The 27726-nt window shown below is 45.1% G+C and overlaps 1 protein-coding gene across 4 annotated transcripts in view; it reads left to right on the top strand.

Moving 5' to 3' along the window:
- TNS2 (tensin 2) overlaps nucleotides 1-27726 on the top strand; it is a 135633-nt gene that overhangs the window by 61204 nt on the left and 46703 nt on the right. For all 4 annotated transcript variants that reach the window (XM_083169625.1, XM_083169627.1, XM_083169628.1 and 1 more), the window contains 4 exons: nucleotides 10095-10200; nucleotides 20427-20464; nucleotides 23102-23140; nucleotides 26129-26167. In XM_083169625.1, coding sequence (XP_083025751.1) covers nucleotides 10095-10200; nucleotides 20427-20464; nucleotides 23102-23140; nucleotides 26129-26167 — 222 coding nt within the window. The remainder of the gene's footprint in view (nucleotides 1-10094; nucleotides 10201-20426; nucleotides 20465-23101; nucleotides 23141-26128; nucleotides 26168-27726) is intronic.

Here is a 27726-nt window from a genome sequence, read left to right as displayed (position 1 = left end):
GCGATCGCTGTGATTGGCTGTTCAGTGTGAACAGCCATTCACAGCGTTTTCCTGTGTCACCGGCGAATAACGTTCGCCGGTGACACGGGATCAGAGGTGATTGGTGCTGTAAAGTACAGCACCAATCACCGCGGGGTGTAAGGGTGACACTGGTGTCACCCCACCTCACCCCGCCCGCCCCCAAAGGCCGTGATTGGTCCGTCGGACCGACGGACCAATCACAGCCAAGGAGGGAGATTTAAACTAACGGTGACTGCACTGCAGACGCCATTCCGGTCTGGAAAGCGTGCAGTGCGGTCACCGTACCCCCCTGCCGCCATACTGACCAGAAATACTTGCTGCAATACTTACCTGATCGCTGCTGATTGCTTCCTGGATCCTGTGCAATAATTGTGCCATACTGTGATATTGTGCTGCTGCACTGTATTAGTATTAGCTAGATAGATAGAGAGATAGATAGAGATAGATAGAGAGAGATAGAGAGAGATAGAGAGAGAGAGATAGAGAGAGATAGAGAGAGATAGAGAGAGATAGAGAGAGATAGAGAGAGAGATAGTGTCAGAGAGTGCTATATTTTGTGCTGCTGCAGTGTGATATAGTTATAGATAGAGAGAGAGAGATAGAGAGAGAGAGATAGAGAGAGAGGCCTACTGACAGAGTGCTATATTTTGTGCTGCTGCAGTGTGATAGTTATAGAGAGATAGAGAGAGATAGAGAGAGAGAGATAGAGAGAGATAGAGAGAGATAGTGACAGATTGTGCTATATATTTTTTATATAACTGACTGCTGCCCCCTCCTTTTGTGCTGATCAGTATAAATTAACTGATCAGTAACTTTTTGGGGGCGCAGGTTTTTTTTTATATATAGATATACCTGTGAGTGCTGCTGCTGCAGTGTCATAGAGTGTTAGATAGTGTTAGATAGTGAGAGATAGAGAGAGATAGTGATAGAGAGTGCTAAATTTTGTGTCTGCTGTCCCCGCCTTTTGTGCTGATCACTATATCTGAGGTGATCAGCAACTTTTTTGGGGGTACAGAGGTTTTTTTTTTTTTATATATACCTGTCAGTTGCACCAAAGGTTGTGCACCTGCTGCACCTCACTGGTAATCAGTGTCGCATCACTGATCACCTTTTTTTTTTGTGTGTGTGCTGTGGGGTATTTTTTTAATTTTTTTTTTTACACACACTGTGATTTTGTGGGTGTCCTGTGGCCGCTGTGCGCTGATCAGTGACGTACATCACTGATCATCTTTTTCGGCACAGGGTTGATCTATTTTTTTTTTTTTTTTGATCAAATTCCTGTTGCCTTTGAGCGCTGTTCAGTGACAGACGTTACTGACCAACATCTGTGCTCAATTTTTGGCGCAGGACCTTTTTTTTTTTTAACCCCTTCCTTTTTTTTTTTTTTTAACCCCTTCATTTTTTTTTTTTTTTAACCCCTTCATTTTTTTTTTTTTTATTGGTATAAAGCATTTTTTTTTTTTTCTGCACCACATACACACTACACACTACATACCCCCCGGATTGAAATAAAGTTTGTGCCCCCCCCTACACTATACACGTGTTGAAACATTTCACTACCGGTAACACAAAAATAAAAATGGCATCCCAAATGTCCTCCCAAATGTCCTCCCAAATGTCCTCCCAATCATCCAGGAGAATGTATTCAGTGGAGGAGGCATATGCCATGCTTGCTTCTGACTCTGACACAGGCAGTGATGCAAGCGGGGAATTTGAAGGATTTGCCTTAAGCTCCTCTTCCTCCTCTGCTGATGAGGGACCCCCTCAAAGACGCCCCCGTAGATCAGCTGAGATTCCCCCCCCAATAATTGATCTAGTATGGACCCCACCACCAGACAATTTTGAGCCCCAGGTTCCTGAGTTTTTGGGCATGCCAGGAATCCAATTTGATTCCACAGGTCTCAGAGAAATTGACTTTTTCAAATTATTTTTCTCTGATGATTTTATAAATTTAATGGTGGACCAAACTAATTTATATGCCCAGCAGTTTATTGCTCAAAACCCCACGTCATCATTTGCTAGGTGGACCCCTGTAGATGCAGTAGAGATGATGACGTTTTGGGGTCTGGTGTTTCATATGGGCATAGTAAAAAAGCCAGAAATTAGGCAATATTGGAGTACAGATGTTCTGTACAGTACTCCATTTTACCGTATGGCCATGACCCGGACTCGATTTGAGACAATTCTTAAATTTATACATTACACCGATAATGCACAGTGCCCACCCAGAGATGATCCCACCTTTGACCGGCTATTCAAAGTCAGGCCGGTCATTGATCATTTCAGTGCCAAATTTGAAGAGGTGTACATCCCTGAAAAATTTATTTGTATCGACGAGTCCCTTATACATTTTAAAGGAAGGGTTAAATTCCGCCAGTACCTTCCCAGTAAGAGGGCAAGGTATGGCATAAAAATGTATAAACTGTGTGAAAGCACCTCAGGGTACACCCACAGGTTTAGGGTTTATGAAGGGAAGGATTCTAGAATTGAACCGCCAGAATGCCCCCCCTCCCTCGTAGGTGTTAGTGGGAAAATTGTCTGGGATTTAGTGCACCCCTTCCTGGATAAAGGTTATCACCTCTATGTGGATAACTTTTACACTAGCATCCCCCTGTTTAAGGCCCTTGGTTCAAGAGGTACAGCAGCTTGCGGTACTGTGCGCAAGAACCAAAGAGGCCTCCCAAAAACGCACATTGCCCAAGTAATGAGAAGGGGTGAAAGCAGGGGAATATGCAACGAAAATATGTTGTTGGTCAAATATAAGGACAAGAGGGATGTCCTTATACTGACAACAATTCACGGAGACAGTACCACCTCCGTCCCTGTACGAGGTACCAGTACCCACACCTCAAAACCTAATTGTATCCTGGATTACAATAGGTACATGGGCGGAGTGGATCTTTCAGATCAGGTACTGAAGCCGTACAGTGCCCTGCGGAAAACAAAAATCTGGTACAAGAAGGTGGCCGTGTATATCATCCAGATGGCACTGTATAACGCTTACGTGCTATTCCGTTCTACCGGCCAGAGGGGGACATTTATGCACTTTCAAGAGGAAGTCATAAAGGGCCTAATATTTGGGAACCAGCAGGCAGAGGGCCCCAGTACTTCTAGTACTGGCCCCCGTATTGTACCAGGGCAGCATTTTCCTGATGAAATCCCCTCCACTGGAAAAAAGGGCAGGACACAAAAAAGGTGCAAAGTTTGCTATAAAAAGGGAATAAGAAAGCAAACTATTTTCCAGTGTGACACTTGCCCCGACAAACCCGGCCTATGTATAAAGGAGTGTTTTAAAATATACCACACATCTATGGAATATTAGGTTCATAATTTCACCGTGCTTCGGGGGTCTTGCTAATGCCACATAGCACCCACCATTCATTCCACCAGAATCTGAGCCGCAAAATCCAAAAATCACTCCTTCCCTTCTGAGTCCTGCCATGCACCCAACTGGTATTTTTTGGTCACATGTGAGGCATTGCCGTACTCGGGAGAAATTGGGGCACAGATTTTGGGGTGCTTTGTCTCCTTCATTCCTTCTGAAAATGAAAAATTTTGAGCCAGAACTGCATTTTTGTGTAAAAAAATGTAATTTTTCATTTTCACTGCCCACTTGTATCAAAATTGGTGAAACCCCTGGGGGTTTGAAATGTACACTATACCCCTAGATGAATTCCCTGAGGGGTGTAGTTTGCAAAATGGGGTGACTTGTGGGGGGGTTCCACTGTATTGGTGCTTTGGGGGTCTTGCTAATGCGACATAGCACCCACCATCATTCCACCAGAATTTGTGCTGCAAAATCCAAATATCACTCCTTCCCTTCTGAGTCCTGCCACTTTTTGGTCACACATGAGGCATTGCCGTACTCGGGAGAAATTGGGGCACAGATTTTGGGGTGCTTTGTCTCCTTCATTCCTTCTGAAAATGAAAAATTTTGAGCCAGAACTGCATTTTTGTGTAAAAAAATGTAATTTTTCATTTTCACTGCCCACTTGTATCAAAATTGGTGAAACCCCTGGGGGTTTGAAATGTACACTATACCCCTAGATGAATTCCCTGAGGGGTGTAGTTTGCAAAATGGGGTGACTTGTGGGGGGGTTCCACTGTATTGGTGCAACATAGCACCCACCATTCATTCCACCAGAATCTGTGCTGCAAAATCCAAAAATCACTCCTTCCGTTCTGAGTCCTGCCATGCACCCAACTGGTATTTTTTGGTCACATGTGAGGCATTGCCGTACTCGGGAGAAATTGGGGCACAGATTTTGGGGTGCTTTTTCTCCTTCATACCTTCTGAAAATGAAAAATTTTGAGCCAGAACTGCATTTTTGTGTAAAAAATGTAATTTTTCTTTTTCACTGCCCACTTGTATCAAAATTGGTGAAACCCCTGGGGGTTTTAAATGTACACTATACCCCTAGATGAATTCCCTGAGGGGTGTAGTTTGCAAAATGGGGTCACTTGTGGGGGGGTTCCACTGTATTGGTGCTTGGGGGGTCTTGCTAATGCGACATAGCACCCACCAAAATTCCACCAGAATCTGAGCTGCAAAATCCAAAAATCACTCCTTCCCTTTTGAGTCCTGCCATGCACCCAACTGGTATTTTCTGGTCACATGTGAGGCATTGCCGTACTCGGGAGAAATTGGGGCACAGATTTTGGGGTGCTTTTTCTCCTTCATACCTTCTGAAAATGAAAAATTTTGAGCCAGAACTGCATTTTTGTGTAAAAAATTTAATTTTTCATGTTCACTGCCCACTTGTATCAAAATTGGTGAAACCCCTGGGGGTTTGAAATGTACACTATACCCCTAGATGAATTCCCTGAGGGGTGTAGTTTGCAAAATGGGGTCACTTGTGGGGGGGTTCCACTGTATTGGTGCTTGGGGGGTCTTGCTAATGCAACATAGCACCCACCAAAATTCCAAAAGAATCTGAGCTGCAAAATCCAAAAATCACTCCTTCCCTTCTGAGTCCTGCCATGCACCCAACTGGTATTTTTTGGTCACATGTGAGGCATTGCCGTACTCGGGAGAAATTGGGGCACAGATTTTGGGGTGCTTTGTCTCCTTCATACCTTCTGAAAATGAAAAATTTTGAGCCAGAACTGCATTTTTGTGTAAAAAAATTTAATTTTTCATTTTCACTGCCCACTTGTATCAAAATTGGTGAAACCCCTGGGGGTTTGAAATGTACACTATACCCCTAGATGAATTCCCTGAGGGGTGTACTTTGCAAAATGGGGTGACTTGTGGGGGGGTTCCACTGTATTGGTGCAACATAGCACCCACCATTCATTCCACCAAAATCTGTGCTGCAAAATCCAAAAATCACTCCTTCCGTTCTGAGTCCTGCCATGCACCCAACTGGTATTTTTTGGTCACATGTGAGGCATTGCCGTACTCGGGAGAAATTGAGGCACATATTTTGGGGTGCTTTTTCTCCTTCATACCTTCTGAAAATGAAAAATTTTGAGCCAGAACTGCATTTTTGTGTAAAAAAATGTAATTTTTCATTTTCACTGCCCACTTGTATCAAAATTGGTGAAACCCCTGGGGGTTTGAAATGTACACTATACCCCTAGATGAATTCCCTGAGGGGTGTAGTTTTCAAAATGGGGTGACTTGTGGGGGGGTTCCACTGTATTGGTGCTTGGGGGGTCTTGCTAATGCGACATAGCACCCACCAAAATTCCACCAGAATCTGAGCTGCAAAATCCAAAAATCACTCCTTCCGTTCTGAGTCCTGCCATGCACCCAACTGGTATTTTTTGGTCACATGTGAGGCATTGCCGTACTCGGGAGAAATTGGGGCACAGATTTTGGGGTGCTTTTTCTCCTTCATACCTTCTGAAAATGAAAAATTTCGAGCCAGAACTGCATTTTTGTGTAAAAAATGTAATTTTTCATTTTCACTGCCCACTTGTATCAAAATTGGTGAAACCCCTGGGGGTTTGAAATGTACACTATACCCCTAGATGAATTCCCTGAGGGGTGTAGTTTTCAAAATGGGGTGACTTGTGGGGGGGTTCCACTGTATTGGTGCTTGGGGGGTCTTGCTAATGCGACATAGCACCCACCAAAATTCCACCAGAATCTGAGCCGCAAAATCCAAAAATCACTCCTTCCGTTCTGAGTCCTGCCATGCACCCAACTGGTATTTTTTGGTCACATGTGAGGCATTTCCGTACTCGGGAGAAAATGGGGCACATATTTTGGGGTGCTTTTTCTCCTTCATACCTTCTGAAAATGAAAAAATTTGAGCCAGAACTGCATTTTTGTGTAAAAAAAATGTAATTTTTCATTTTCACTGCCCACTTGTATCAAAATTGGTGAAACCCCTGGGGGTTTGAAATGTACACTATACCCCTAGATGAATTCCCTGAGGGGTGTACTTTGCAAAATGGGGTGACTTGTGGGGGGGTTCCACTGTATTGGTGCAACATAGCACCCACCATTCATTCCACCAGAATCTGTGCTGCAAAATCCAAAAATCACTCCTTCCCTTCTGAGTCCTGCCATGCACCCAACTGGTATTTTTTGGTCACATGTGAGGCATTGCCGTACTCGGGAGAAATTGGGGCACAGATTTTGGGGTGCTTTTTCTCCTTCATACCTTCTGAAAATAAAAAATTTTGAGCCAGAACTGCATTTTTGTGTAAAAAAATGTAATTTTTCATTTTCACTGCCCACTTGTATCAAAATTGGTGAAACCCCTGGGGGTTTGAAATGTACACTATACCCCTAGATGAATTCCCTGAGGGGTGTAGTTTGCAAAATGGGGTGACTTGTGGGGGGGTTCCACTGTATTGGTGCTTGGGGGGTCTTGCTAATGCGACATAGCACCCACCAAAATTCCACCAGAATCTGAGCTGCAAAATCCAAAAATCACTCCTTCCCTTCTGAGTCCTGCCATGCACCCAACTGGTATTTTTTGGTCACATGTGAGGCATTGCCGTACTCGGGAGAAATTGGGGCACAGATTATGGGGTGCTTTGTCTCCTTCATACCTTCTGAAAATGACAAATTTGGAGCCAGAACTGCATTTTTGTGTAAAAAAAATAATTTTTCATTTTCACTGCCCAGTTGTACCACAATTGGTGAAACCCCTGGGGGTTTGAAATGTACACTATACCCCTAGATGAATTCCCTGAGGGGTGTAGTTTGCAAAATGGGGTCACTTGTGGGGGGGTTCCTAACTTTTAGCATCTTATGGTGCCTTGAAACCTACATGGTGCCTAAAAAATAATCTCATAAAAAGGAGGCTCCAAAATCAAGTAGGTGCTCCTTCTATTATGAAGCCTGTGGTTTGGTCACCGTGCACACTAGGGCCACATATAGGATATTTATGAAAACAAAAGAATTGGGGGAATCAATTTTTAGTCACATTTCTCTAGTAAAATGTACTGTGTTCCTTAGAAAAATGTATTAAAATTGCAAATCTGCAAAAAAAAAGAAATTTTGAAATTTCACCTACACTTTGTTTTAATTCCTGTGAAACACCTAAAGGGTTAACAAACTTCCAAAATGCTGTTTTGAATACTGTGAGGGGTGCAGTTTTTGAAATGGCATCATTTATGGGGGTGTCTCACATACAAGTCCCTCAAAGTCACATCAGAACTGAACTGGTCCCTAAAAAAATCAGTGTTTGAAATTTTCTTGAAAATTTGAGAATTTGCTATTCATATTGTAAGCCTCCTAGTGTCCCAAAAAATTAAAAGGAAGTTGAAATAATGATGTCAACATAAAGTAGACATATGGTCTATGTTAGTTATTCACTATTTTGAGTGGTAAGATTATTTGTCTCACAAGCAGAAAATTTAACATTTTGCAAATCGCTAAATTTTCCATTTTTTCACGATATTTTGGTATTTTTCACAAAAAAACACAGACTGTATCGACCCAAATTTACCACTAATTTGAAGTACAATGTGTCACGAAAAAACAATCTCAAAATCACTGGGATAAGTAAAAGCAAAAAAAAGTTATCCCCACTTAAGTGAGACATGTCAGATTTGAAAAAAAGGGCTCTGTCAGGAACGCAAAAACTGGCTCTGTCAGGAAGGGGTTAAAAGTTGAAGTCTAGAAAGCAGTAAAGTTGGGTAAGCATAAGAATCTAAGCAACATTAACCAGTGCCAAATTCAGATGGCTAGACACTGGCTCAGAGCTTCTCCAAAATGGCAGCTCTTGTTTGGTGTGCTGTGGTTAGTACCTACCAAAATTTGGTCCAAAGGATTTGTTGCTCAATAAGTTTTGTTAGTTGATAACTGTATGCTGGTACTCTACACGGCTTGTTCCTGTATTGTGTTCTACTCGCTTGTGGTTCCATATAAATGGCCATGAGAAACATTATTTGGAAATACCTGCAGCCATATGGATTCTTGGGGCAGATGTATTAAGCCTGGTAAAGTGATAAAGTGAAAGGTGATAACACACCAGCCAATCAGCTGTGTTTGAAAAATAACAGTTAGGAGATTGGCTGGGGCAATATCACCTTCCATTTTATAATCTGCCTTAATGTGCCTTATAACCCATTCAGGGACATGGCACTGATGCTCCCATTTAAATGTATATAACTCCGATATCATCTTTCCCCCGAATACTGAATATATGAGCTACAGAATGGGGGTAAGGTGCAGTCAGGGGGATTGCTTCTATTTCAGGGAGTGTCCCTGACATCGGATTGGTATGGTTCAATCGCACAAAACCATGTATTTAAAAATGAGAGATATTCTGCAAGGAGGTCCCCTGCGTATAATGATAAGGACCTTATAAGTGCGTTAATAGAGGGGTGTGCTGCCACGGACAAAATACAAATACAATCAAGGAGGGAAAGGGAAGATTTGTCTTTGTGTGGTGCACCTATTAAAGAGAGAGTTGTCTTCTGCAATCTGATACTTTGTCTCACTTTAATGCTTCTAAGAGCAACTATGAAACATACAAAGTGAAACAGTTGCAGTAATACGATCAAGGTATAAAAGTGTTTCAAAATAAGCCTGTTTGCTCTAAATTAAATCAAACACACACGAAGCGTCGGCACGTGTTATTTTAAACACACACTCACTTGTCTATCTATATGTGTTTTCTTTTAATATTTTTCGCTTGCCTTATTAATTAAATAAATAAAGGTTATGTTTTAATATCAGCTCTCTTGAATAGGTGCACCACACCATGACAAGTCTTCCCTTTCCCTCCTTTCTTGAGTGTCCCTGACATTCAGGGATGGATGGCAAGTAAGATTTGGATGTAAAACCAGATACACCCCACATGATGTGTGTACCCTGTGATAATGTCCGCAGTGGGGTGCTGGCATCGGTATGTGCATACACACTTGCCAGTGCAGGTGGGGAGGCGGTGACAGGAGGAGCAGGACCATGCTGTAGTATGGCCCCCGTTAATGAAGTCCTCCGTTGTCTAAACTGTTCAGATGAGGGAGGGGGTCGTTAATGTTGATCGGAAGCGTGCATCGTTAACAATGTTGTGTGTCTGTCAGATGGGCCCTTCCATGCGGTATCTTTTACTTTTTCATCTAGTTTGTGTGAGGCTTTACTTTGGCATGTACCACCTACCTAAACATTGCTGCAACACTGGTATGCAAAAGTCCATCTCTGAGTACACATCACACGCAGGTGGGCTACTACAGCTACAGTATTTTCCAGAAACGGAGACAACTGTGGCACAAACTCACCAACATTTCAAAAGATGGAGGTTTCAAAACCATCACCTGCTCTGAGAAATCTTGATTTCTGCTGCACTATGTAGAATTTATGTAAACCGCATAAATCTCCTTGTGGAAAGGTTTCCGCTTTTATATTTTATATATGATTCTTCATACAATATACCAAAGAGCCCTTACATTTGCGCCACATAGACTCCGCTATGAGACCACCTGTTTTCTGTGTCATGCTTGAGATGACTGTTTTTAAGGTTTTGTTGTTGTTCTGTATGTTTGTATAATATTATGTGAACCTGTAATTTCAGCACTGTCCTGTTTCCAGATTCCAGGGAGTACATTACTGTAGTCTCCCACTGACTTGTGGTCTCCATTTAATCTCTATGTTGTTTCCTCTGCAGCCCGCGGGGGGTGAGCGTCATGTCTTCCATGAGAAAGTGCTGAGAAAGAAGAGGCTGTGCGCCGCCTGTAGCGAGCCTGTCCTGTCCCAAGGCAGCGTCTGCAGAGGTGAGCGGGTATAACTACAGTACGTCTATACTCTGGTATAACAAAGCAGTATACTGTACATAGGGAACAGTGTGCTATTGCTGTGCCTGCACTGACATAAATACAGTCGCCCGTATACATCTGCTCATGAAATTAGCATAATGTGCCATGTGTGCCCCAGTCCTATACTTTGTGCAAGAGACCCACTTATCTCAGGCAGATCTCTGGCTGCAGTCACCAGTGCATTGCTGGCAGTTACACCTACACGCCTGTGACATGTCCTGGGGAGAGTTAGATTAAGGCCAGGTACACACTATATGATGTGTTTACCCAGCGACACTGTATGAAGATAGGGGGGCTTGGGCGGCATACACGATGCCATCAATGGAGCGGTAATGGTGCCCCTGCTAGCTATGTCTTCCGTCAGTCCTGCATGCAGGAGCGTGCATAGTTAGTGATATAGTGGGTACACACATATATAACATCCGCTCTGCATAATGACACAACCTATCGTCTAAGTGTACGAAACTTAAGAACGAAGAGCTCACTCCCAGGTGTGGATTACTTGATACTACCTAACCCTCCCCCTGGTGCCTAACCCTAGCCCTACCCCTGGTGCCTAACCCTAGCCCTCCCCCTGGTGCCTAATCCTAGCCCTCCCCCTGGTGCCTAACCCTAGCCCTCCCCCTGGTGCCTAACCCTAGCCCTCCCCCTGGTGCCTAACCCTAGCCCTCCCCCTGGTGCCTAACCCTAGCCCTCCCCCTGGTGCCTAACCCTAGCCCTCCCCCTGGTGCCTAACCCTAGCCCTCCCCCTGGTGCCTAACCCTATCCCTCCCCCTGGTGCCTAACCCTAGCCCTCCCCCTGGTGCCTAACCCTAGCCCTCCCCCTGGTGCCTAACCCTAGCCCTCCCCCTGGTGCCTAACCCTAGCCCTCCCCCTGGTGCCTACCCCTAGCCCTCCCCCTGGTGCCTACCCCTAGCCCTCCCCCTGGTGCCTATCCCTAGCCCTCCCCCTAACCCTAGCCCTCCCCCTCCCCCTGGTGCCTAACCCTAGCCCTCCCCCTGGTGCCTAACTCTAACCCTAGCCCTCCCCCTGGTGCCTACCCCTAGCCCTCCCCCTGGTCCCTAGCTCTAACCCTCCCCCTGGTGCCTAACCCTAGCCCTCCCCCTGGCGCCTAACCCTAGCCCTCTCCCTGGCGCCTAACCCTAGCCCTCTCCCTGGTGCCTAACCCTAGCCCTCTCCCTGGTGCCTAACCCTAGCCCTCTCCCTGGTGCCTAACCCTAGCCCTCTCTCTGGTGCCTAACCCTAGCCCTCCCCCTGGTGCCTAACCCTAGCCCCCCCCCCCTGGTGCCTAACCCTAGCCCTCCCCCTGGTGCCTAGCCCTAGCCCTCCCCCTGGTGCCTAGCCCTAGCCCTCCCCCTGGTGCCTAGCCCTAGCCCTCCCCCTGGTGCCTAGCCCTAGCCCTCCCCCTGGTGCCTAGCCCTAGCCCTCCCCCTGGTGCCTAGCCCTAGCCCTCCCCCTGGTGCCTAACCCTAGCCCTCCCCCTGGTGCCTAACCCTAGCCCTCCCCCTGGTGCCTAACCCTAGCCCTCCCCCTGGTGCCTAACCCTAGCCCTCCCCCTGGTGCCTAGCCCTAGCCCTCCCCCTGGTGCCTTGCCCTAGCCCTTCCCCTGGTGCCTTGCCCTAGCCCTTCCCCTGGTGCCTAGCCCTTCCCCTGGTGCCTAGCCCTAGCCCTCCCCCTGGTGCCTAGCCCTAGCCCTCCCCCTGGTGCCTAGCCCTAGCCCTCCCCCTGGTGCCTAGCCCTAGCCCTCCCCCTGGTGCCTAGCCCTAGCCCTCCCCCTGGTGCCTAGCCCTAGCCCTCCCCCTGGTGCCTAGCCCTCCCCCTAACCCTAGCCCTCCCCCTGGTGCCTAACTCTAAGGCTTTGTCTACACATTGCATTTTGACAGGTCAATCAATGGGTCTACCTGCTAAACAGGATCCTGTTCGACTGCATCCTACTAAAACGCAATGTGTAGACACTTCTGATGTTGCCTAACCTGCACCAACTGTCTAACACTAACTGTCCCCACCACCAGCCTATCTCTAATGCCCCCCCCCCCCCACCTGGTGCCTAACCATAGCCCCCCAACGTGACCCTTCCCCTGGTACCTAACCCCAACTGTAAAAAATACCCCAAAAACTAAATGAAAAACCATGTGTCGACCATTTACATGTCAACAAAAGTCAGTTTCGACCATCTATATACCAACTTTTTGACCCTGTCAACATATTGCCTGGATATCTTCATTCCCACCCAGTTACACCCATTCTGCTTACTGAAGTGCATATGGCTCAGAATCAGACATAGTTGTGCATGTTGTATCCCCATATGCAGGAGTGTGTTACCTTCTCTGACAGTTTCTATTAAATCTCAGGACACAAGTAGATAGATCACTCAGGGGCAGATTTATTAAGTTCGTGAAGTGATAAAGTGTCTGGTTTTTATCACCGACCAATCAGCTCCTAACTGAAAAATGACAGGAGCTGATTGGCCGGTGATAAAAACCAGACACTTTATCACTTCACCGAGTTTAATAAACCTAACCCTCAGTTTGGCCCACTCTGAAACTCAGCCATCATTAGGGAAATCACTGATGATGAACTAATTACTGAAATAATTCTCACTAGAAAGTCATCTACTTTTAAAAAGCAGCAGTGCTCGGAATAAACTATAGCTTGAACACTACAGCTCAACATTATTGCATATGGTGGCTAGTCCAGGTTAACCAGACCAGCACCCCACAGATATAGAGTTCCGGTAAATGGCCAGTATATCCTCCACCAATGTCCGCAACCAGCCTCAGTACTAGACGGTCTGGCCTGATTTTCTGTGTCATCAGGAAAACCATGTGCATGGGGTCCTCCTTACATAATGAAAACCAGCCCCAGTCTTGTCATTAGAAAACCAGCCCCAGTCTTGTCATTATCTCAAAGGTAAAAAGATCCCCAGTGAAAAGTGCCAGAGCTCTACCCACACAGTTGCACTTACTGACATGGAGACTGTGCAAATGTAGCAGGGGCACTTCCTGCAGACTCCTCTAATGCAGGAAATTATTTATTGCCCTTGTGGCTAGTCAGCAGAGCAGGCTGGAACGGGTAGTTCCACAGAAGCTGTTGGGCCGCAAGCTTCTTAGACTCTGCTTTACATTATAAAGACTTTTATTTGACATTTCCCCTTTAAAGTCTGTACACTTTCAGCTGCATGGCTAATTAATGTTTTGCCCTGGAATATGGAATATTATGGGTGTATTTCCCCTCTGCATCTGATGTAATATGCCATTAGCGGGGCGGTGCGCTAAAATCTGTGTCCGTACATGTTCTCACCACATTTTGCTTTTGTATGTGAATTCGTATCGGCGCTACTTGTAGCCAAGAAATGTGCTGTATGTCTGGACAAGGATATATCTCACATGTGGTCACTTGGGGTCAGAATACATTTATTCAGTGTGGAGTTTAAAGATACTAAAAAAACTCCAATATATTGCACCACCTGTTTTTATTTATACAGTATTTTCACTTGGAAATCACTATAGAGTAAATGGAGCCCATTGTAATGTATTGTCTTTGGGGATTTACCTCATTCTCTGTCCTCAAGTTGTACTCTTTGCAACAAAATGCTTTTTTAATTTAGCTTTCACTGAGCAATAACTGGTGATTGTACACTGCACTTTTATTTTATTAATAATCAGCCATTCTAGTTCAACTTGTGACTTTTTAATGGCTTATAGCTTCTGGTTGTCAAACTCGGTCCTCAGGACTGCTGCCTGAGTGACAGGCGAATGGGGGGTGACGGCATTTGCGAACACCGGGGAAAAGATTACACACAGCACTGCTAGCAAAGCAGCACTGCGTGTCAACCAGAAGAACCCCTTAGCCTCTTCCCACCAGTTGGATAGACCAGCTACACCACAGCTTGTCACTGGAACAGATTTATTTTAGCATTCTTACGATCAATTGAACTTTTTGTTAAGGTAAAACCTGAGTGTCCAGTAACATTAGCAGAGAGCTGTTACTGCAGTCATCTCACACAATGTCACCTAAAAAAGTGAGTCACACACAAGTTGGAGCTGACTTTTCTGTAAACCACAAATTAGGAGCGTCCAGCATTCCCATGAAACCACATTTAGCAGTGACGCCTTGCTTTGGGAAGTTTTATTGCTTGGCTTTGGGTATATGAGACCAGAAAGAGCCAGGAAGACACTGTGGCCTTCAGCAACAGGTGACCATTGTGTAGAATGTCTCATGTTAATGGTGCTATTGAGCAGAGCATTTCCTCCAAGTGACAGCTTCAACTTATCCCATCCAAAATCTATTGTGCCTGTGATTCCTGGATCACCGTATGGACTGGGCACTGGTTGTCCATGATGTGAAAGTTCTTTGGAATTACAATTCAAGTATACTATTAGTGGGCTCTTATTTATTTGCACTGCCAATTTATTTTATACAGTATTGATGGAATTCTCCTAACCCATTATATTCTTTAAGCCACATTTTATTAAAGTGAATATACTGTAATGTCAGGCGCAGTGGCGTAACTACCTTTTATGTGCCCCCCCCGCCGCAAATTTTTTGGCGCCCCCTTGCCCTCTCCCCTCGGCGCGCCCCCTCCCCCATGCCCGTGCCTGCCTGGCCGAATCTGTGGTCACGGTCCCGTCGCCGGCTCCTGCTGTTATAATGAAAACTGACTCTTAGAAAATGGCTGCCCCCATACTGCAGACAGAAAACTGTCTGCAGTATGGGGGCAGCCATTTTCTAAGTGACAGTTTTCATTATAGCAGCAGGAGCTGGGAGACGGAGAGACACTGGACCATGACGGCAGCAGCGGGTAACTATAGCCCCGCAGATCCCCGGCGCCCAAATATTCCCTGCGCCTCCCCGCCACCGCGGGGGGCTGCGGAGCTATAGCTATGCCACTGGTCAGGCGTATGTTTTATCTGCTGTTTGCGATTAAGACACTCTGCAGTAAGATATGGTGCAGGGTTAAGGCTGATATTCTCTATGGATGAGGTTGTGGAATTCGTTATTTCTGCTCATTGCGCTTTAGGTCAACATGGGAAATTTGCTATCTTTATATTCATTTGCAGTGTTTTACATTATTTATTTATTTATTTATTTATTTATTTATTTATTTGCAGTTTCTTATATAGCGCAGCAGATTCCGTTGCGCTTTACAATAGTAGACAGTGATAAAACAAACTGGGTAACAACAGACAGACTTGGAGGTAGGAGGGCCCTGCTGCAAGCTTACAATCTATAGGGACATAGGAGGGAAACACAAGGACAGGCACCAGTAATAGCATAGCTTGTAGGTCCAGAAGGGAAGCTATGTAATACATAAGTGCCTCACAAGGTTATGCGTGTAGAATTCAAATATGATAGGCTTGCCTGAAGAGGTGAGTTTTCAGGGAACGCTTGAAAGTTTGGAGGCTAGTGTTAAATAGCATTAATGAATGCTATTTAACATGAAAGGGTTATATAAATGCTATGTACCTGTGTATGTCCAATGTACAACATATTTGTAACCATGGGCTAATTGATCCCCTGAGGCTATTCAAATAACATTTAGGGGGAAGAAGGGGGTGGGGGATTTTTGCCAGTCTAAAGGTGTGTACACACGGGCTATAATCGCTGGCAACGATTTGAATTGCCAGCGATTGGAGTGTGCACCGGCAATAAATCGCCGGGTGCGCGCTCCCGTTTTTAGCCCCCTTATGATCGCTGGTCCTGCAACCAGCTGGTTCCCTTTCATCAGCGACCATCTCTGGTCGCTGATGAAAAGGAGACACTAAGCAGTATATCGCCCCCGTGTGTGCACAGCTTTATGCTGCCCACACATCAGACCAACTTTCCTCCAATCATCCAACTAGTTGGTTGGATGGAATAAAAACCTGGTACTGTATAGGAGCAAATGTCCATTTTCAAATTTGGGAAACAAATTACTTAATTACAAATGACAACAACTGTCACTCAATGTACTGTAGTTGGACCTATTTGATTAAAACAATTTCACTGAATGTTTTTGTGCATTCTCCTGAGTTTGTGAGCAAGTTGCTTATTGGCATTTGCCCCCCATTGAGTACCAGATTTTCAGTCCAACCAACTATGGTTGGAGAAAAGTTGGTCTGCCACAACAATTAACGTTTTACAGATTGTTAACAAGCTAATTTAACAGGCTTTAACAAGGTGAAAATGCAGTGCAATTAAATAGCCACAGGTGTTAAACCCCAGGGCTTGCCTCCCTTTTTCACCCTTGAAAACTAGTCATTGTCAATTGAATTCCACCCATATAATGGTGGAAAAAACAGTGCCCCTGTTATCCACCATTATACAGAAAGAGGACAAATCTGGAGCAGTCAGACATCTTCGGACATACTTGAAAGCTGATATAAGGGCTCTACAGCGGCATAGTTGGGTGGTACAGTGGGCACTGCCAGAAATGTCCCACTTTTTTCTCTGAGAGTGTGTGAAATAGGTTTATATTAGAACTTAATCCATTATTATTGCGGTTAATGAAGACTATCCATAGATCTCTATATTTTAAGCATTACCGTGTTTAGGAGAATGTGGATTAGGGGCTTGGTTGCAAAATATTGAACACTGTTGCTTCAGCAGAGTAACATTTTACAGCCATTGTCCAATATGTGATTTTAAATAGTGACACCACAATGAATGAATATTAATAGGCACTGGAGACCAACAACAGCTGCTGAGTATGATGTTTCTCATGAACAAAGGACCTTTCATAATGGAGTTCACCAGCCCAAGTCACAAGTCCTACATAATTGTTCTGACGCGCAAGTTCCACAGTATGACACAATAATTTCACCACTCACACACCCATTAGGGATTTCTGTTCTCATGTCCACATTCATATTAAAGGGAAAGTAATATTTATTCCATACCAAGTGTGCCTGATGTATAAATGTAGTCTACTGCAAGGCTTTGGGATGAGTTACACACAGCGTCTACACTGGGAAGATGTGCATGCCATTACTATTCAACACACTAGGAAGTTCTGTACCAACATGGTCTGGGTATGGATCATTAGGTCTCCACCAGTTGGGTCAACATGCAGAAAGGTCGACATGGGTGTAGGTCGACATATCATTAGGTTGAAACAAGCATTAGGTCAACATGGGCAAGGTTGACAGTCAAAAGGTTGATATGGGGTTTTTCACAGTTTTTTTACCCGAATGTCGACACAGTCAACATGTACACTGAAACGTAGCACCACATCCCCTCGCATGCTTCAGGCACGGTGCCTCCCTATGCATGGATGGTAGGGCATGAAATACCGGCTGTGTAGGGGCAATAGCACTATCGCCCAGCAATTAATATGGGTGCAGGACGGCTGCCCGACAGTCGGGATTCCGACAGTCATTACTCAGATGTCGGAATCCTGACTGCTCCCTCGTGAGAATCCACGGCTTGCCACCGTGCCCGCAAGGGGCTTCATTGCGCTCCCCACGCTGTGCAGTCGGGATTCCGACGTCTGAGTAATGACTGTCGGAATCCCGACTGTCGGGCAAATATACCACACCCATTAATATCCAGCATGCTCGATACATCTAGTAAGATCGCCAGTCAGGGCCAATATACTCACCGGAGAACACTGGCCCTGACAGATCGCTCAGCACACAGCGCTGACACATCGCTCACCAAAATCTCCCCGAGTGTAGGCCCAATAGGAAATGTATGAAACATTAGTTCTACAAGTACAGTATGTTCTGAAGCCTGCACTTTTCACAGATATCACACATATATTTTTGCTCCAGTTTGATACCATACCATGATCATGGCTACATTACTAGGTACTCCTTACATACATTTGTCCCAGAGGACCCTGAATGTTTTTGTGGCACAGACAACAAGGTGCAGAAAACATTCATCAGAGATTCTGGTTCATGGTGACAGGTGCCGGACGGGGTCCCGACAGTCATTTACCCGATGTTGAGTCCCGCCAGTCGGGATCCCGACTTCGGGCTAATGACTGTCGGAACCATTTACCACGCCCATGGTGACAGAATCGCATCACACAGTTTGGCTTGCTGTACGTGTATGCTGTGACTTCACATTCCACCTCATCCAATAGGTAGTCTTGAGGGTATGTGTGCTTTGAGACAGGGGGGCTTATTTTGCTGAGCAATTCGAGTATGGGTAGACTGTGGCCATAGAGCGATGCACGTGATGCCCAACTCTGTTGGGCTGTGGCATTTTGACATATCCCACACCACTACATCAGTGGTATCCGGACCACTCTAGATTGACTCTAGGTCGACGTGAAAAAGTCGACATGATTTTTTTAAAAATATTTTGACCCGACATGTGCCGACAGGCAGTATTTCATGCCCTACCATCCACTGCGGTGGGGAGGGATTTATATAATAATTATTATTTTAATAATGTCGACATATAGTCACCCGGGCGACCTTTTGACTGCCGACCTAGACATTGTAGATCTAAAATACTATAACCTACATCAATATAAACAGCCTGACCCATTGATCTAAGACAGGATGGACCCATGGATTACTGATGCTATAGTCAGTCACCCCCTATAATCAGCATCTTACAGAAGAATAGACATTCGCCAGGCTACTCCATGTGTGTCCAAGTTTATCTGTCCAGTTTTGGGGAGCCTGTGCTTTGGTCTGAGCAACAATAAACATACCCATACCTGTATTTGGTACAGGTATACCATACAGTGGCTAACTACACTACTGTAATCATAGTGACCCCACACCAATAGAGTTATCCTTGTAACATATTCTAGCTCCACTATTGTTATCATAGTAACATTCCAATACAGATGCTATGGTAACACATACTGTAGCTCCACCACTGTTATCATGGTAACATGCCACTACCGTTATCATGGTAACACATACTGTAGCTCCACCACTGTCACCATGGTAACATGCGACTACTGTTATTATGGTAACACATACTGTAGCTCCACCATTGTTACCATGGTAAAATGCCACTACAGTTATCATGGTAACACATACCGTAGCTCCACCACTGTTCATGGTAACACACCATTACAGTTATCATGGTACTGTAACACATACTGTAGCTCCACCACTGTTACCATGGTAACACACCATTACAGTTATCATGGTAACACATAATGTAGCTCCACCACTGTTACCATGGTAAAACACCACTACAGTTGTCATGGTAACACATGCTGTAGCTGCACCACTGTTACCAGGGTAACATGCCACTACAGTTATACAGGTAACACATACTGTTGCTCCACTACTGTTACCATGGTAACATGCCACTAGTTATCATGGTAACACATACTGTAGCTCCACCACTGTTACCATGGAAACATGGCACTACAGTTATGGTAACACATACTGTAGCTCCACTACTGTTACCATGGTAACATGCCACTACTGTTATAAGGGATTTAACGCATACTGTATACTGTTATGGTAACACGCCACTAAATCATGGTAACACATAATGTAGCTCCACCACTGTTACCATGGTAAAACACCACTACAGTTGTCATGGTAACACATGCTGTAGCTGCACCACTGTTACCATGGTAACATGCCACTACAGTTATCAAGGTAACACATACTGTTACCATGGAAACATGCCACTACAGTTATCATGGTAACACATACTGTAGCTCCACCACTGTTACCATGGTAACATGCCACTACAGTTATACAGGTAACACATACTGTTGCTCCACTACTGTTACCATGGAAACATGCCACTACTGTTATCATGGTAACACATACTGTAGCTCCACCACTGTTACCATGGAAACATGGCACTACAGTTATGGTAACACATACTGTAGCTCCACTACTGTTACCATGGTAACATGCCACTACAGTTATCATGGTAACACATATTGTAGCTCCACTACTGTTACCATGGTAACACGCCATTACACTTTTCATGGTAACACATACTATAGCTCCACCACTGTTACCATGGTAACACGCCACTACAGTTATCATGGTAACACATACTGCAGTTCCATTACTGTTGCCCTGTTCCTCAATCATTGTAGTTCGACAGAAAATCTTTCTTCTAAAAGGATGCTTGTAGTCCTTAGTTTTCCTTAATGTTCACATTGTACTATAGATGATGTTTGGCATCTGTTTATGACTTTTTGTTACTTTTACATGTACTGTACTATACTATAGCTGATGTTTTCAATATATTTTACTGTTTTACAGTGTGCAAGATTATAAGTCACAAAAAATGTGAAGGAAAGGTGAGACTGCGTTCTACATAACTACTCCATCTTCTGCAATACATGTCTCTCTGTGTGTAGCCCCCTACCCATAATATGACTTTCCCCATAGTAAGAAGCCACTGTGCAACCCAAGGACATCCCTATTCATGGCCTGGATGGAAATACCTGAGAGTAAAGGAAAACTGATGTACTATTTATAGAGTAGACTGCAACGTTTCCCACCCATAGCACTGTGATGCATTCTCCTTACACTGTGTGCTGTCTGTGTTCCATGCTATGAGTATACAGAGTTTTACATTCCCCAATGTCAGGCAGGATGAGGCAGGGTAGCTGGGTGTTCTCTATGGGTAGCATGAGTGTCAATGGCACCTCTGTCCTGGGTGTAGGGTTCTCTGTCTATAAATAGACCTTTCGGCTATAAAGCTGGAACACACCTACTATTAAGCCTGTGTTTTATGTGCTACAGGACACAGCTCTCTTCTGTTTAGAACTCCCACGTGTCCTGGTTTTCCCAGGGAAGTCTTGTATTTTACTACTGAAAACGGTAAACTCAGAAAGCTTGTTGTCCTACAAATTCCACATGATCATTTACTGTATGATTATATGGGATGGTGGCTTATCATTTTATTTTAGCAATATTGCCAGGATCCAAAATTACTCTTCCAGTTGTGGTTAAAAACAATTGGGACTGTCCTAGTACATCGTATAAGCAATCTTGTGTTGGTGCGCTGTATCAGACATATAAGCGCTTCTCATATGGCACATGTTGGACATATTAAACTCATGGGACCTACACACATAGCGATTTTTAGCCCTTTTGTGAGCTATCTGACTAGATTGCTTAGAAAGTGACCCTACATCGCTATGTGTGTGTGGGGGCCATAGCGTTAGCGTTGCGTAGCCCTGCGCATCACTATTGCGGTAGAATAAGAATGAGCAGGGACCATAAATCTAGTCATCGCCAGTGTTTTCTCACCGGCTTGGCCGCCCCTGCTGTATAGCTAAGCCGTGTTTCATCTTGCAATTATACATGCATCCTATTTATCACTATACCATTAAGATGCGTTCCATCCTGCAAATGTCTACATTCATCATACAGATCTGTCATATTGTACATTCATACTGTTCCTGAAGTACACAAAGATTATAGTGTGACTATGTGATACTGCAAAGCAGGATTCGCTTTATGGATAGAGGCTTTTGGCCCCTATACACGGATCTGTCTTAAGGGCAAGTCGGACTCAATTTCCCTTGAGCTCCCCCGGCAGCTCCTCGGGAGGGCTAACATCCAAGTAGGCACTTGATGTGATATTTTATACATGGGATTTCTCACCTGTAAAAAGACTCCTGGGGAGCTGCCGGGGGAGTTCATGGGAAGTCGGATGCGATTCATAGCGTGTGTTAAAAAACACCCGCAGTGTGCCCGTGGGAATCGGGCCGAGTCACGTTAGTGAATGGGCGCCTTTAGGGGTAAATTTACTAAGGTGGGAGTTCTATTGAAGATGGTATGTTTCTATGGGCAACCAATCAGATTCTATATATTACAGTATCTTCTAGAAGGTGCTAAATAAATAATAGGTTGCTATGGGCAACATCCCATCTTCAATAGGACTCCATTTTAGTAAATGTACCCCTTAGTACAACAAATAAATGTATACATGTATATATATAAATGTATACATATATCCAGCTTGGCAGAAATGGTGATTATTAATTTGATGTTCTATAATACATAGATTATAGTATATAGATTATGGATTGCTCGGACTATTGCATATAATTGGTATATGCCTTCGGGGTCTATGTGCTAAGCCTTGGAGAGAGAGAGAGAGAGAGAAAAGCAGAGGATACAGCTCCTGGCCTCTCTCCAATGCTTAGTACATAGACCTCTCAATGCTTTGTTTTATATAAAATATAGGGCCTGATTCAGACCTGTTCGCTAGGCTGCTGCCCGAGTTTACACATCCCCCTTCGCATGTGGCCGCACGAGTGAAACATCATTTGATGGTCGCCGACCATCAACTGATTTTTTTTCCCCCATTCGCAAATAGAGGTCAAGTCTAAACGGACTTTTATTTCTGACGGAAATGGGCAAATACGGGGCAGACTATGACGTCATATGGCGTCAGCCGCCTGCCCCGAGCAGGCTCCAACCCGCCTGCATTTCCAGGGGAACGTCCATAAAACGCTGGGCGTTCTTCTGCCCGCCCCCTCCCGTGTAAACACCTCACCGGGTGTGATACTCTCAGGAAGGCGTTTGCACAGCGGGTCTGCACATGCGCATATTCACCCATGCACAGACACGCATCATCAGAAATGGGGAGTTTGGGTCTGAATCAGGCCCACACTAAGCATTTCCACTCTTGCTGTCGCATAGAACTTGAAAGGAAGTTGACGGTAGATAAGAAGCACTTGCACATCTAGTCTACCCCGTTATTATCCTTTAGGTATAATCTCAGCCCTTTTTGATCCTTATTTCTTTCTTAGGCTATTCATATGCCTATGCCTATATTCATATGCCTATCCCAAGCATGTTTAAATAGCTCTGTTGTCTTTGTCTCTACCACCTCTGATGCGAAGCTACTCCTCAACTTATCCATTACCATGTCTGGGAAGTCATTTCTCCTTGACTATGTTTTCTCTCCCTTGTTGCAGGTTCCCCCAGGTTGCTCCTCTCCCCCACCAGCTGATATGGTAAGTAAAAATACTGAGACTTGCCAATTAGCAATAGCAACATATTGTCTAACTCAGGGGTGGCCAAACCGGTCCTCGAGATCTACCAACGGTCCATGTTTTCCAGATCACCTAGCTGCTGCACAGCTGTAGTCAATACTAACGGTCACATTTTCAAACCTGTTGCATTCATTCCTATTATAGATCCACAGGTTGCCTGGAAAACATGCACCGTTGGTAGATCTTGAGGACAGGTTTGGCCACCCCTTGTCTAACTTAATGCAGGTTCTTAAGGCATACAGTCCAGGTGTCGGTGATAGCCATGCATAAGCATAGATTGCTCAATCAAAATAAACCTGTGCACAACTATTGGTTTTCTTTAAAACCTGGACTGGGACAGTACAAATTTGTTCTCAAAATGGGCAAAACCATGTGCACCGCAGGTGGGGCAGATGTAACATGTATAGAGAGAGTTAGATTTCTGTGAGTTATTTTGTTTCTGTGCAGGGTAAATTCTGGTTGCATTATATTTTACAGTGCAATTTAGATTTCAGTTTCAACACACCCCACCCAAATCTAACTCTCTCGGCACATGTTACATCAGCCCCACTTGCAGTGCACATAGTTTTGCCCATTTTGTGAACAAATTTGTACTACGATCAGATCTGAATAAGGGCCTTCTGTGATCTAGAAGAATCTAATATTATTATTATCTTCATGCATCAAAAGCCATAAAACCTGAGAGTAGTACTGTAAATGAGCCAGGGTACTTGTTTCCTAGCAGGGCGCCCACTACTCTATTTACGTAGTGGGCTATTCAGGGTAAGGAAATTGGATCGCATCGCATCGTATGCCCTTAATGGCATCCAATCAGATGAGATCCAATTTATTATCTTATCCTATCTTTTTAATGGGCTAAGTCAGAGAATACATTAAAAAGATAGAAATCGGATCGCATCGCATCGTATGCCCTTAATGGCATCCAATCAGATGAGATCCAATTTATTATCTTATCCTATCTTTTTAATGGTGAAAGCGCCTAAATACATGTGAAAGATAGGATGCCCCCCACTATCCACGCCACCCCGTAGCGTGGCGAGCACGGTTGACGCCACCCCGCCATCAACGTGAACCCGAAGCGTGGCGAGCGCAGCGGTACGCGTCCTCCGACCTTTTCATGCCCTACTATCCACTAGGGCGTGGAGTGAGAATAGAATAGTGTGGCGAGCGCAGCGAGCCACCGAGCCCGAAGCGTGGCGAGCGGACGCGGATACCTTCACAGGTAAACGCGTCCCTTCGCGGGCTTCCCAGGTGTCCGCGTCGCCATGGACACCTGGGAAGCCCGCGAGGGGACGCGTATAACTGTGAAGGTATCCGCGTCCCCTCGCGGGGCTCGCTGCGCTCGCCACGCTTCGGGCTCGGTGGCTCGCTGCGCTCGCCACACTATTCTATTCTCACTCCACGCCCTAGTGGATAGTAGGGCATGAAAAGGTCGGAGGACGCGTACCGCCGCCCCTCGCGGGCTCGCTGCGCTCGCCACGCTTCGGGTTCACGTTGATGGCGGGGTGGCGTCAACCGTGCTCGCCACGCTACGGGGTGGCGTGGATAGTGGGGGGCATCCTATCTTTCACATGTATTTAGGCGCTTTCACCATTAAAAAGATGGGATAAGATAAAAAAAATTGGATCCCATCTCATTGTATGCCATACGATTTTTTTTATCTTATCCTATCTTTTTAATGTATTCTCTGACAGCCCATTAAAAAGATAGGATAAGATAATAAATTGGATCTCATCTGATTGGATGCCATTAAGGGCATACGATGCGATGCGATCCGATTTCTATCTTTTTAATGTATTCTCTGACTTAGCCCATTAAAAAGATAGGATAAGATAATAAATTGGATCTCATCTGACTGGATGCCATTAAGGGCATACGATGCGATGCGATCCGATTTCACTACGGTGCCGTACGTAGAAAATCTGGGCGCCCTGCTAGGAAACAAGTACCTGAGCCAGTAATACGGAAAGAACGCTAGAAATGTATGAAGCCTAGAGGAGAGATAAAGTAGTACCCAATCAGCTTCTGTCATTTTACAGGCTATGATTGAAAAATGATAGGCTGATTTGTTGGTACTTTATTCCTTCCCAAAGTTTGATACCTCTCCCCCCTAGCTAGACATTATTATTTGAAAAGTGTGTGATGATGAAATGCGGTCAGCCCCACTTGTCACTGGTGTCTGACATAAGGATTAGTAATCCTAGCGCTCACATTGTTTAATGGGCCATTTTCTAGTAACTCATCTGTGCGACTCCTTACACTTGTGAACAGGTTTACAGTTGTATTAACAAAGGAGGAGGCCCGAGTTCAGACTGGTGAGGCCCGCTCCTCTCTGTGGCGCCATGGAATCTGTCTACGGTGCATGTGTGGTCTCCGGATACATGGCGTCCGCCATGTTCCGGTGATTAATTACTACTGCGCATGCATGTCAACCATTTTTCCAGTGATTTTTTTGTTGTTGTTGTGGTTCAATCACTTATATGTTGTGCTGTGTGAGGTTGAATTTTGTTTACTGAGTAATAAAGGATTGTGTTTATTAGAGACCCCAATAACCTGCATTTAAAGGAACAAGGACTTTTCACATTTAATCCATTTGATAAAGTTACAGGGAATACGCTTACAGGTGACAAACTCCATCTGTCCTAACACTTTGGGCAGTGTCTGTTAGATTAATTTGGGATGCACAGGGTAAAGGTGGCCATACATCTACAGATTGATTGTCAGATTGGACTGGTTGCAACAAAAACCTAGTAATATCTGAGTGACAGTTTTTGGCAGTTTTCCAGCATTTCAAAGCAAATGGTCAACTGTCATTTACTGTCATCCATTACCAGGATTTTGTTCCAACCAGCCCAATCTGTAGATGTATGGCTGGCTTTACAAGTTTACATGTTATACAGAAATGACCTGTTCCCTGCTGTTCTCACTAACCTGTGCCCTCTCTTTCAGAGAAGAAGAACGGCTCCTGGACCCAGCATCCAGCACATGGTGAGGAGGGGAGGGGGTTAATGGATGGTGGGGCGCGGTGGAGGGGGCTGGCAAGGAAAGGGTGATAGAAATGAACAGGACGTGGCTGGATCTCTGTGTGAAGTTTTTCTTGGCTGAAGTGGAGGAGAGAGTGACACAGCCAGTTCTAGGGAAGAAGATGGGAGGGTGGGGAGAAAGAAAGGGAAACCAGCAGGGGAGAGGCAGTAGTACACGCACTCTCTCAGGACTTTACAGTAACCTATTTTAGTCATGCCTGCCTATATTACTTTAGAAAACGTGTTTCGGGGGGATTGTGAAAACAACACCTATGAGCGCGTTCTGCTCACGTGGTTCCATAGTGGGCATGAGAAACTTTATTGAACACTGCATGTAACCATAGAGATCATTGGGCCTGATTCATAAATGTACAGTAAGCTAACCCGATCATTAGCGCACATCTCCAATGGTAGGATGCACAGGATGTGTACTGCACATGTTCACACCCACCTCGCGAGTCTGCTCACAGTTCACCAATCCACAGCATGATTGACATGCTGTGGTGTTGGGGGCGGCTGAGTGGGGGCATGTCAGGGTAGAATTTTCATAAATCAGGGCATGATGTTGCAGGAACCTGGCAGGCTGAGTAGTGGGGCATACAATTAAAGCCCCATTTCTAAGTGATCTGACCAGATCGCTTAGAAATGAAGCATGGATCGCTGTGTGTGTATGGCCCCCAGCGATGCGCGGTCCCTCAGATTGCTCAGCACAGATCGCTGGGCATGGCTAAGCACAGATGCTCAGTCACCCCATGTGTATGTGTATGGTGCATAAGCCTCAACTTCTTCATCCTGGACAGACCAAACCGATGGTCACGATGGCGATCCGTGGCAGCGTCTATGGATGCTACACTCTGATTACAAAAGTAATGCAGCACATGTATAATTCATATAGACATCTCCGGGTGCATTAGCATTTTGGTGGATGGAATAGCAGAGCTGTCTGTGTGCAGCTCCGCAGTTCAGTCCATCTCTGAATCACGCACATTGTGCCTTATAACCAATGCAGGGAAATTGCAGGGAAGGTGTAGTGAAGAAGACTACTGCAAAAGGTGCAAGCTGATTAAGAACTGCTGTGCAGCAGTGCTGTGCATCTTCCGCATGATTCAGGTCTCGATGGAGATGCAACTGCCAATGTTTGTTTAGTACTTTACAGCATGCGTCAAACCCGTACTGTGCATGTTCAGTACGGGTCTGCGATGTTCATTGCACTATGTTATCAGAATGTCAGTGATTGGATTGAAAGTCCGGTCCCGGGTTTGTTGTTTTTTTTTTTTTGGGGGGGGGGGGGGGGGGGGGCGGCTGTTCTTGCACCGAGAAGAAGCAAAGATAGATCCATCAAAGGATGGAGATTTTCTCACCTCTGGGTAGGATCTGACTAATATACAATGTTCTAGGACGCAGCTCAGTAATGCATGCATTCAGTTGGTGTGACCTGTCCTGCTGCATTGCCGTATCAACGCTATCCTTGCTGCATGTATGGGCACATTAGTGGTAGCCACTCTGTCCAAGTGTGAAACAGGG

Source organism: Crinia signifera, chromosome 2 (assembly GCF_055691185.1).
Source record: "Crinia signifera chromosome 2, ASM5569118v1, whole genome shotgun sequence".
NCBI classification, from domain to species: Eukaryota; Metazoa; Chordata; class Amphibia; order Anura; family Myobatrachidae; genus Crinia; species Crinia signifera.
Note: the sequence above shows the minus strand (reverse complement) of the source record. Positions and strands in the feature narration are given on the sequence as shown.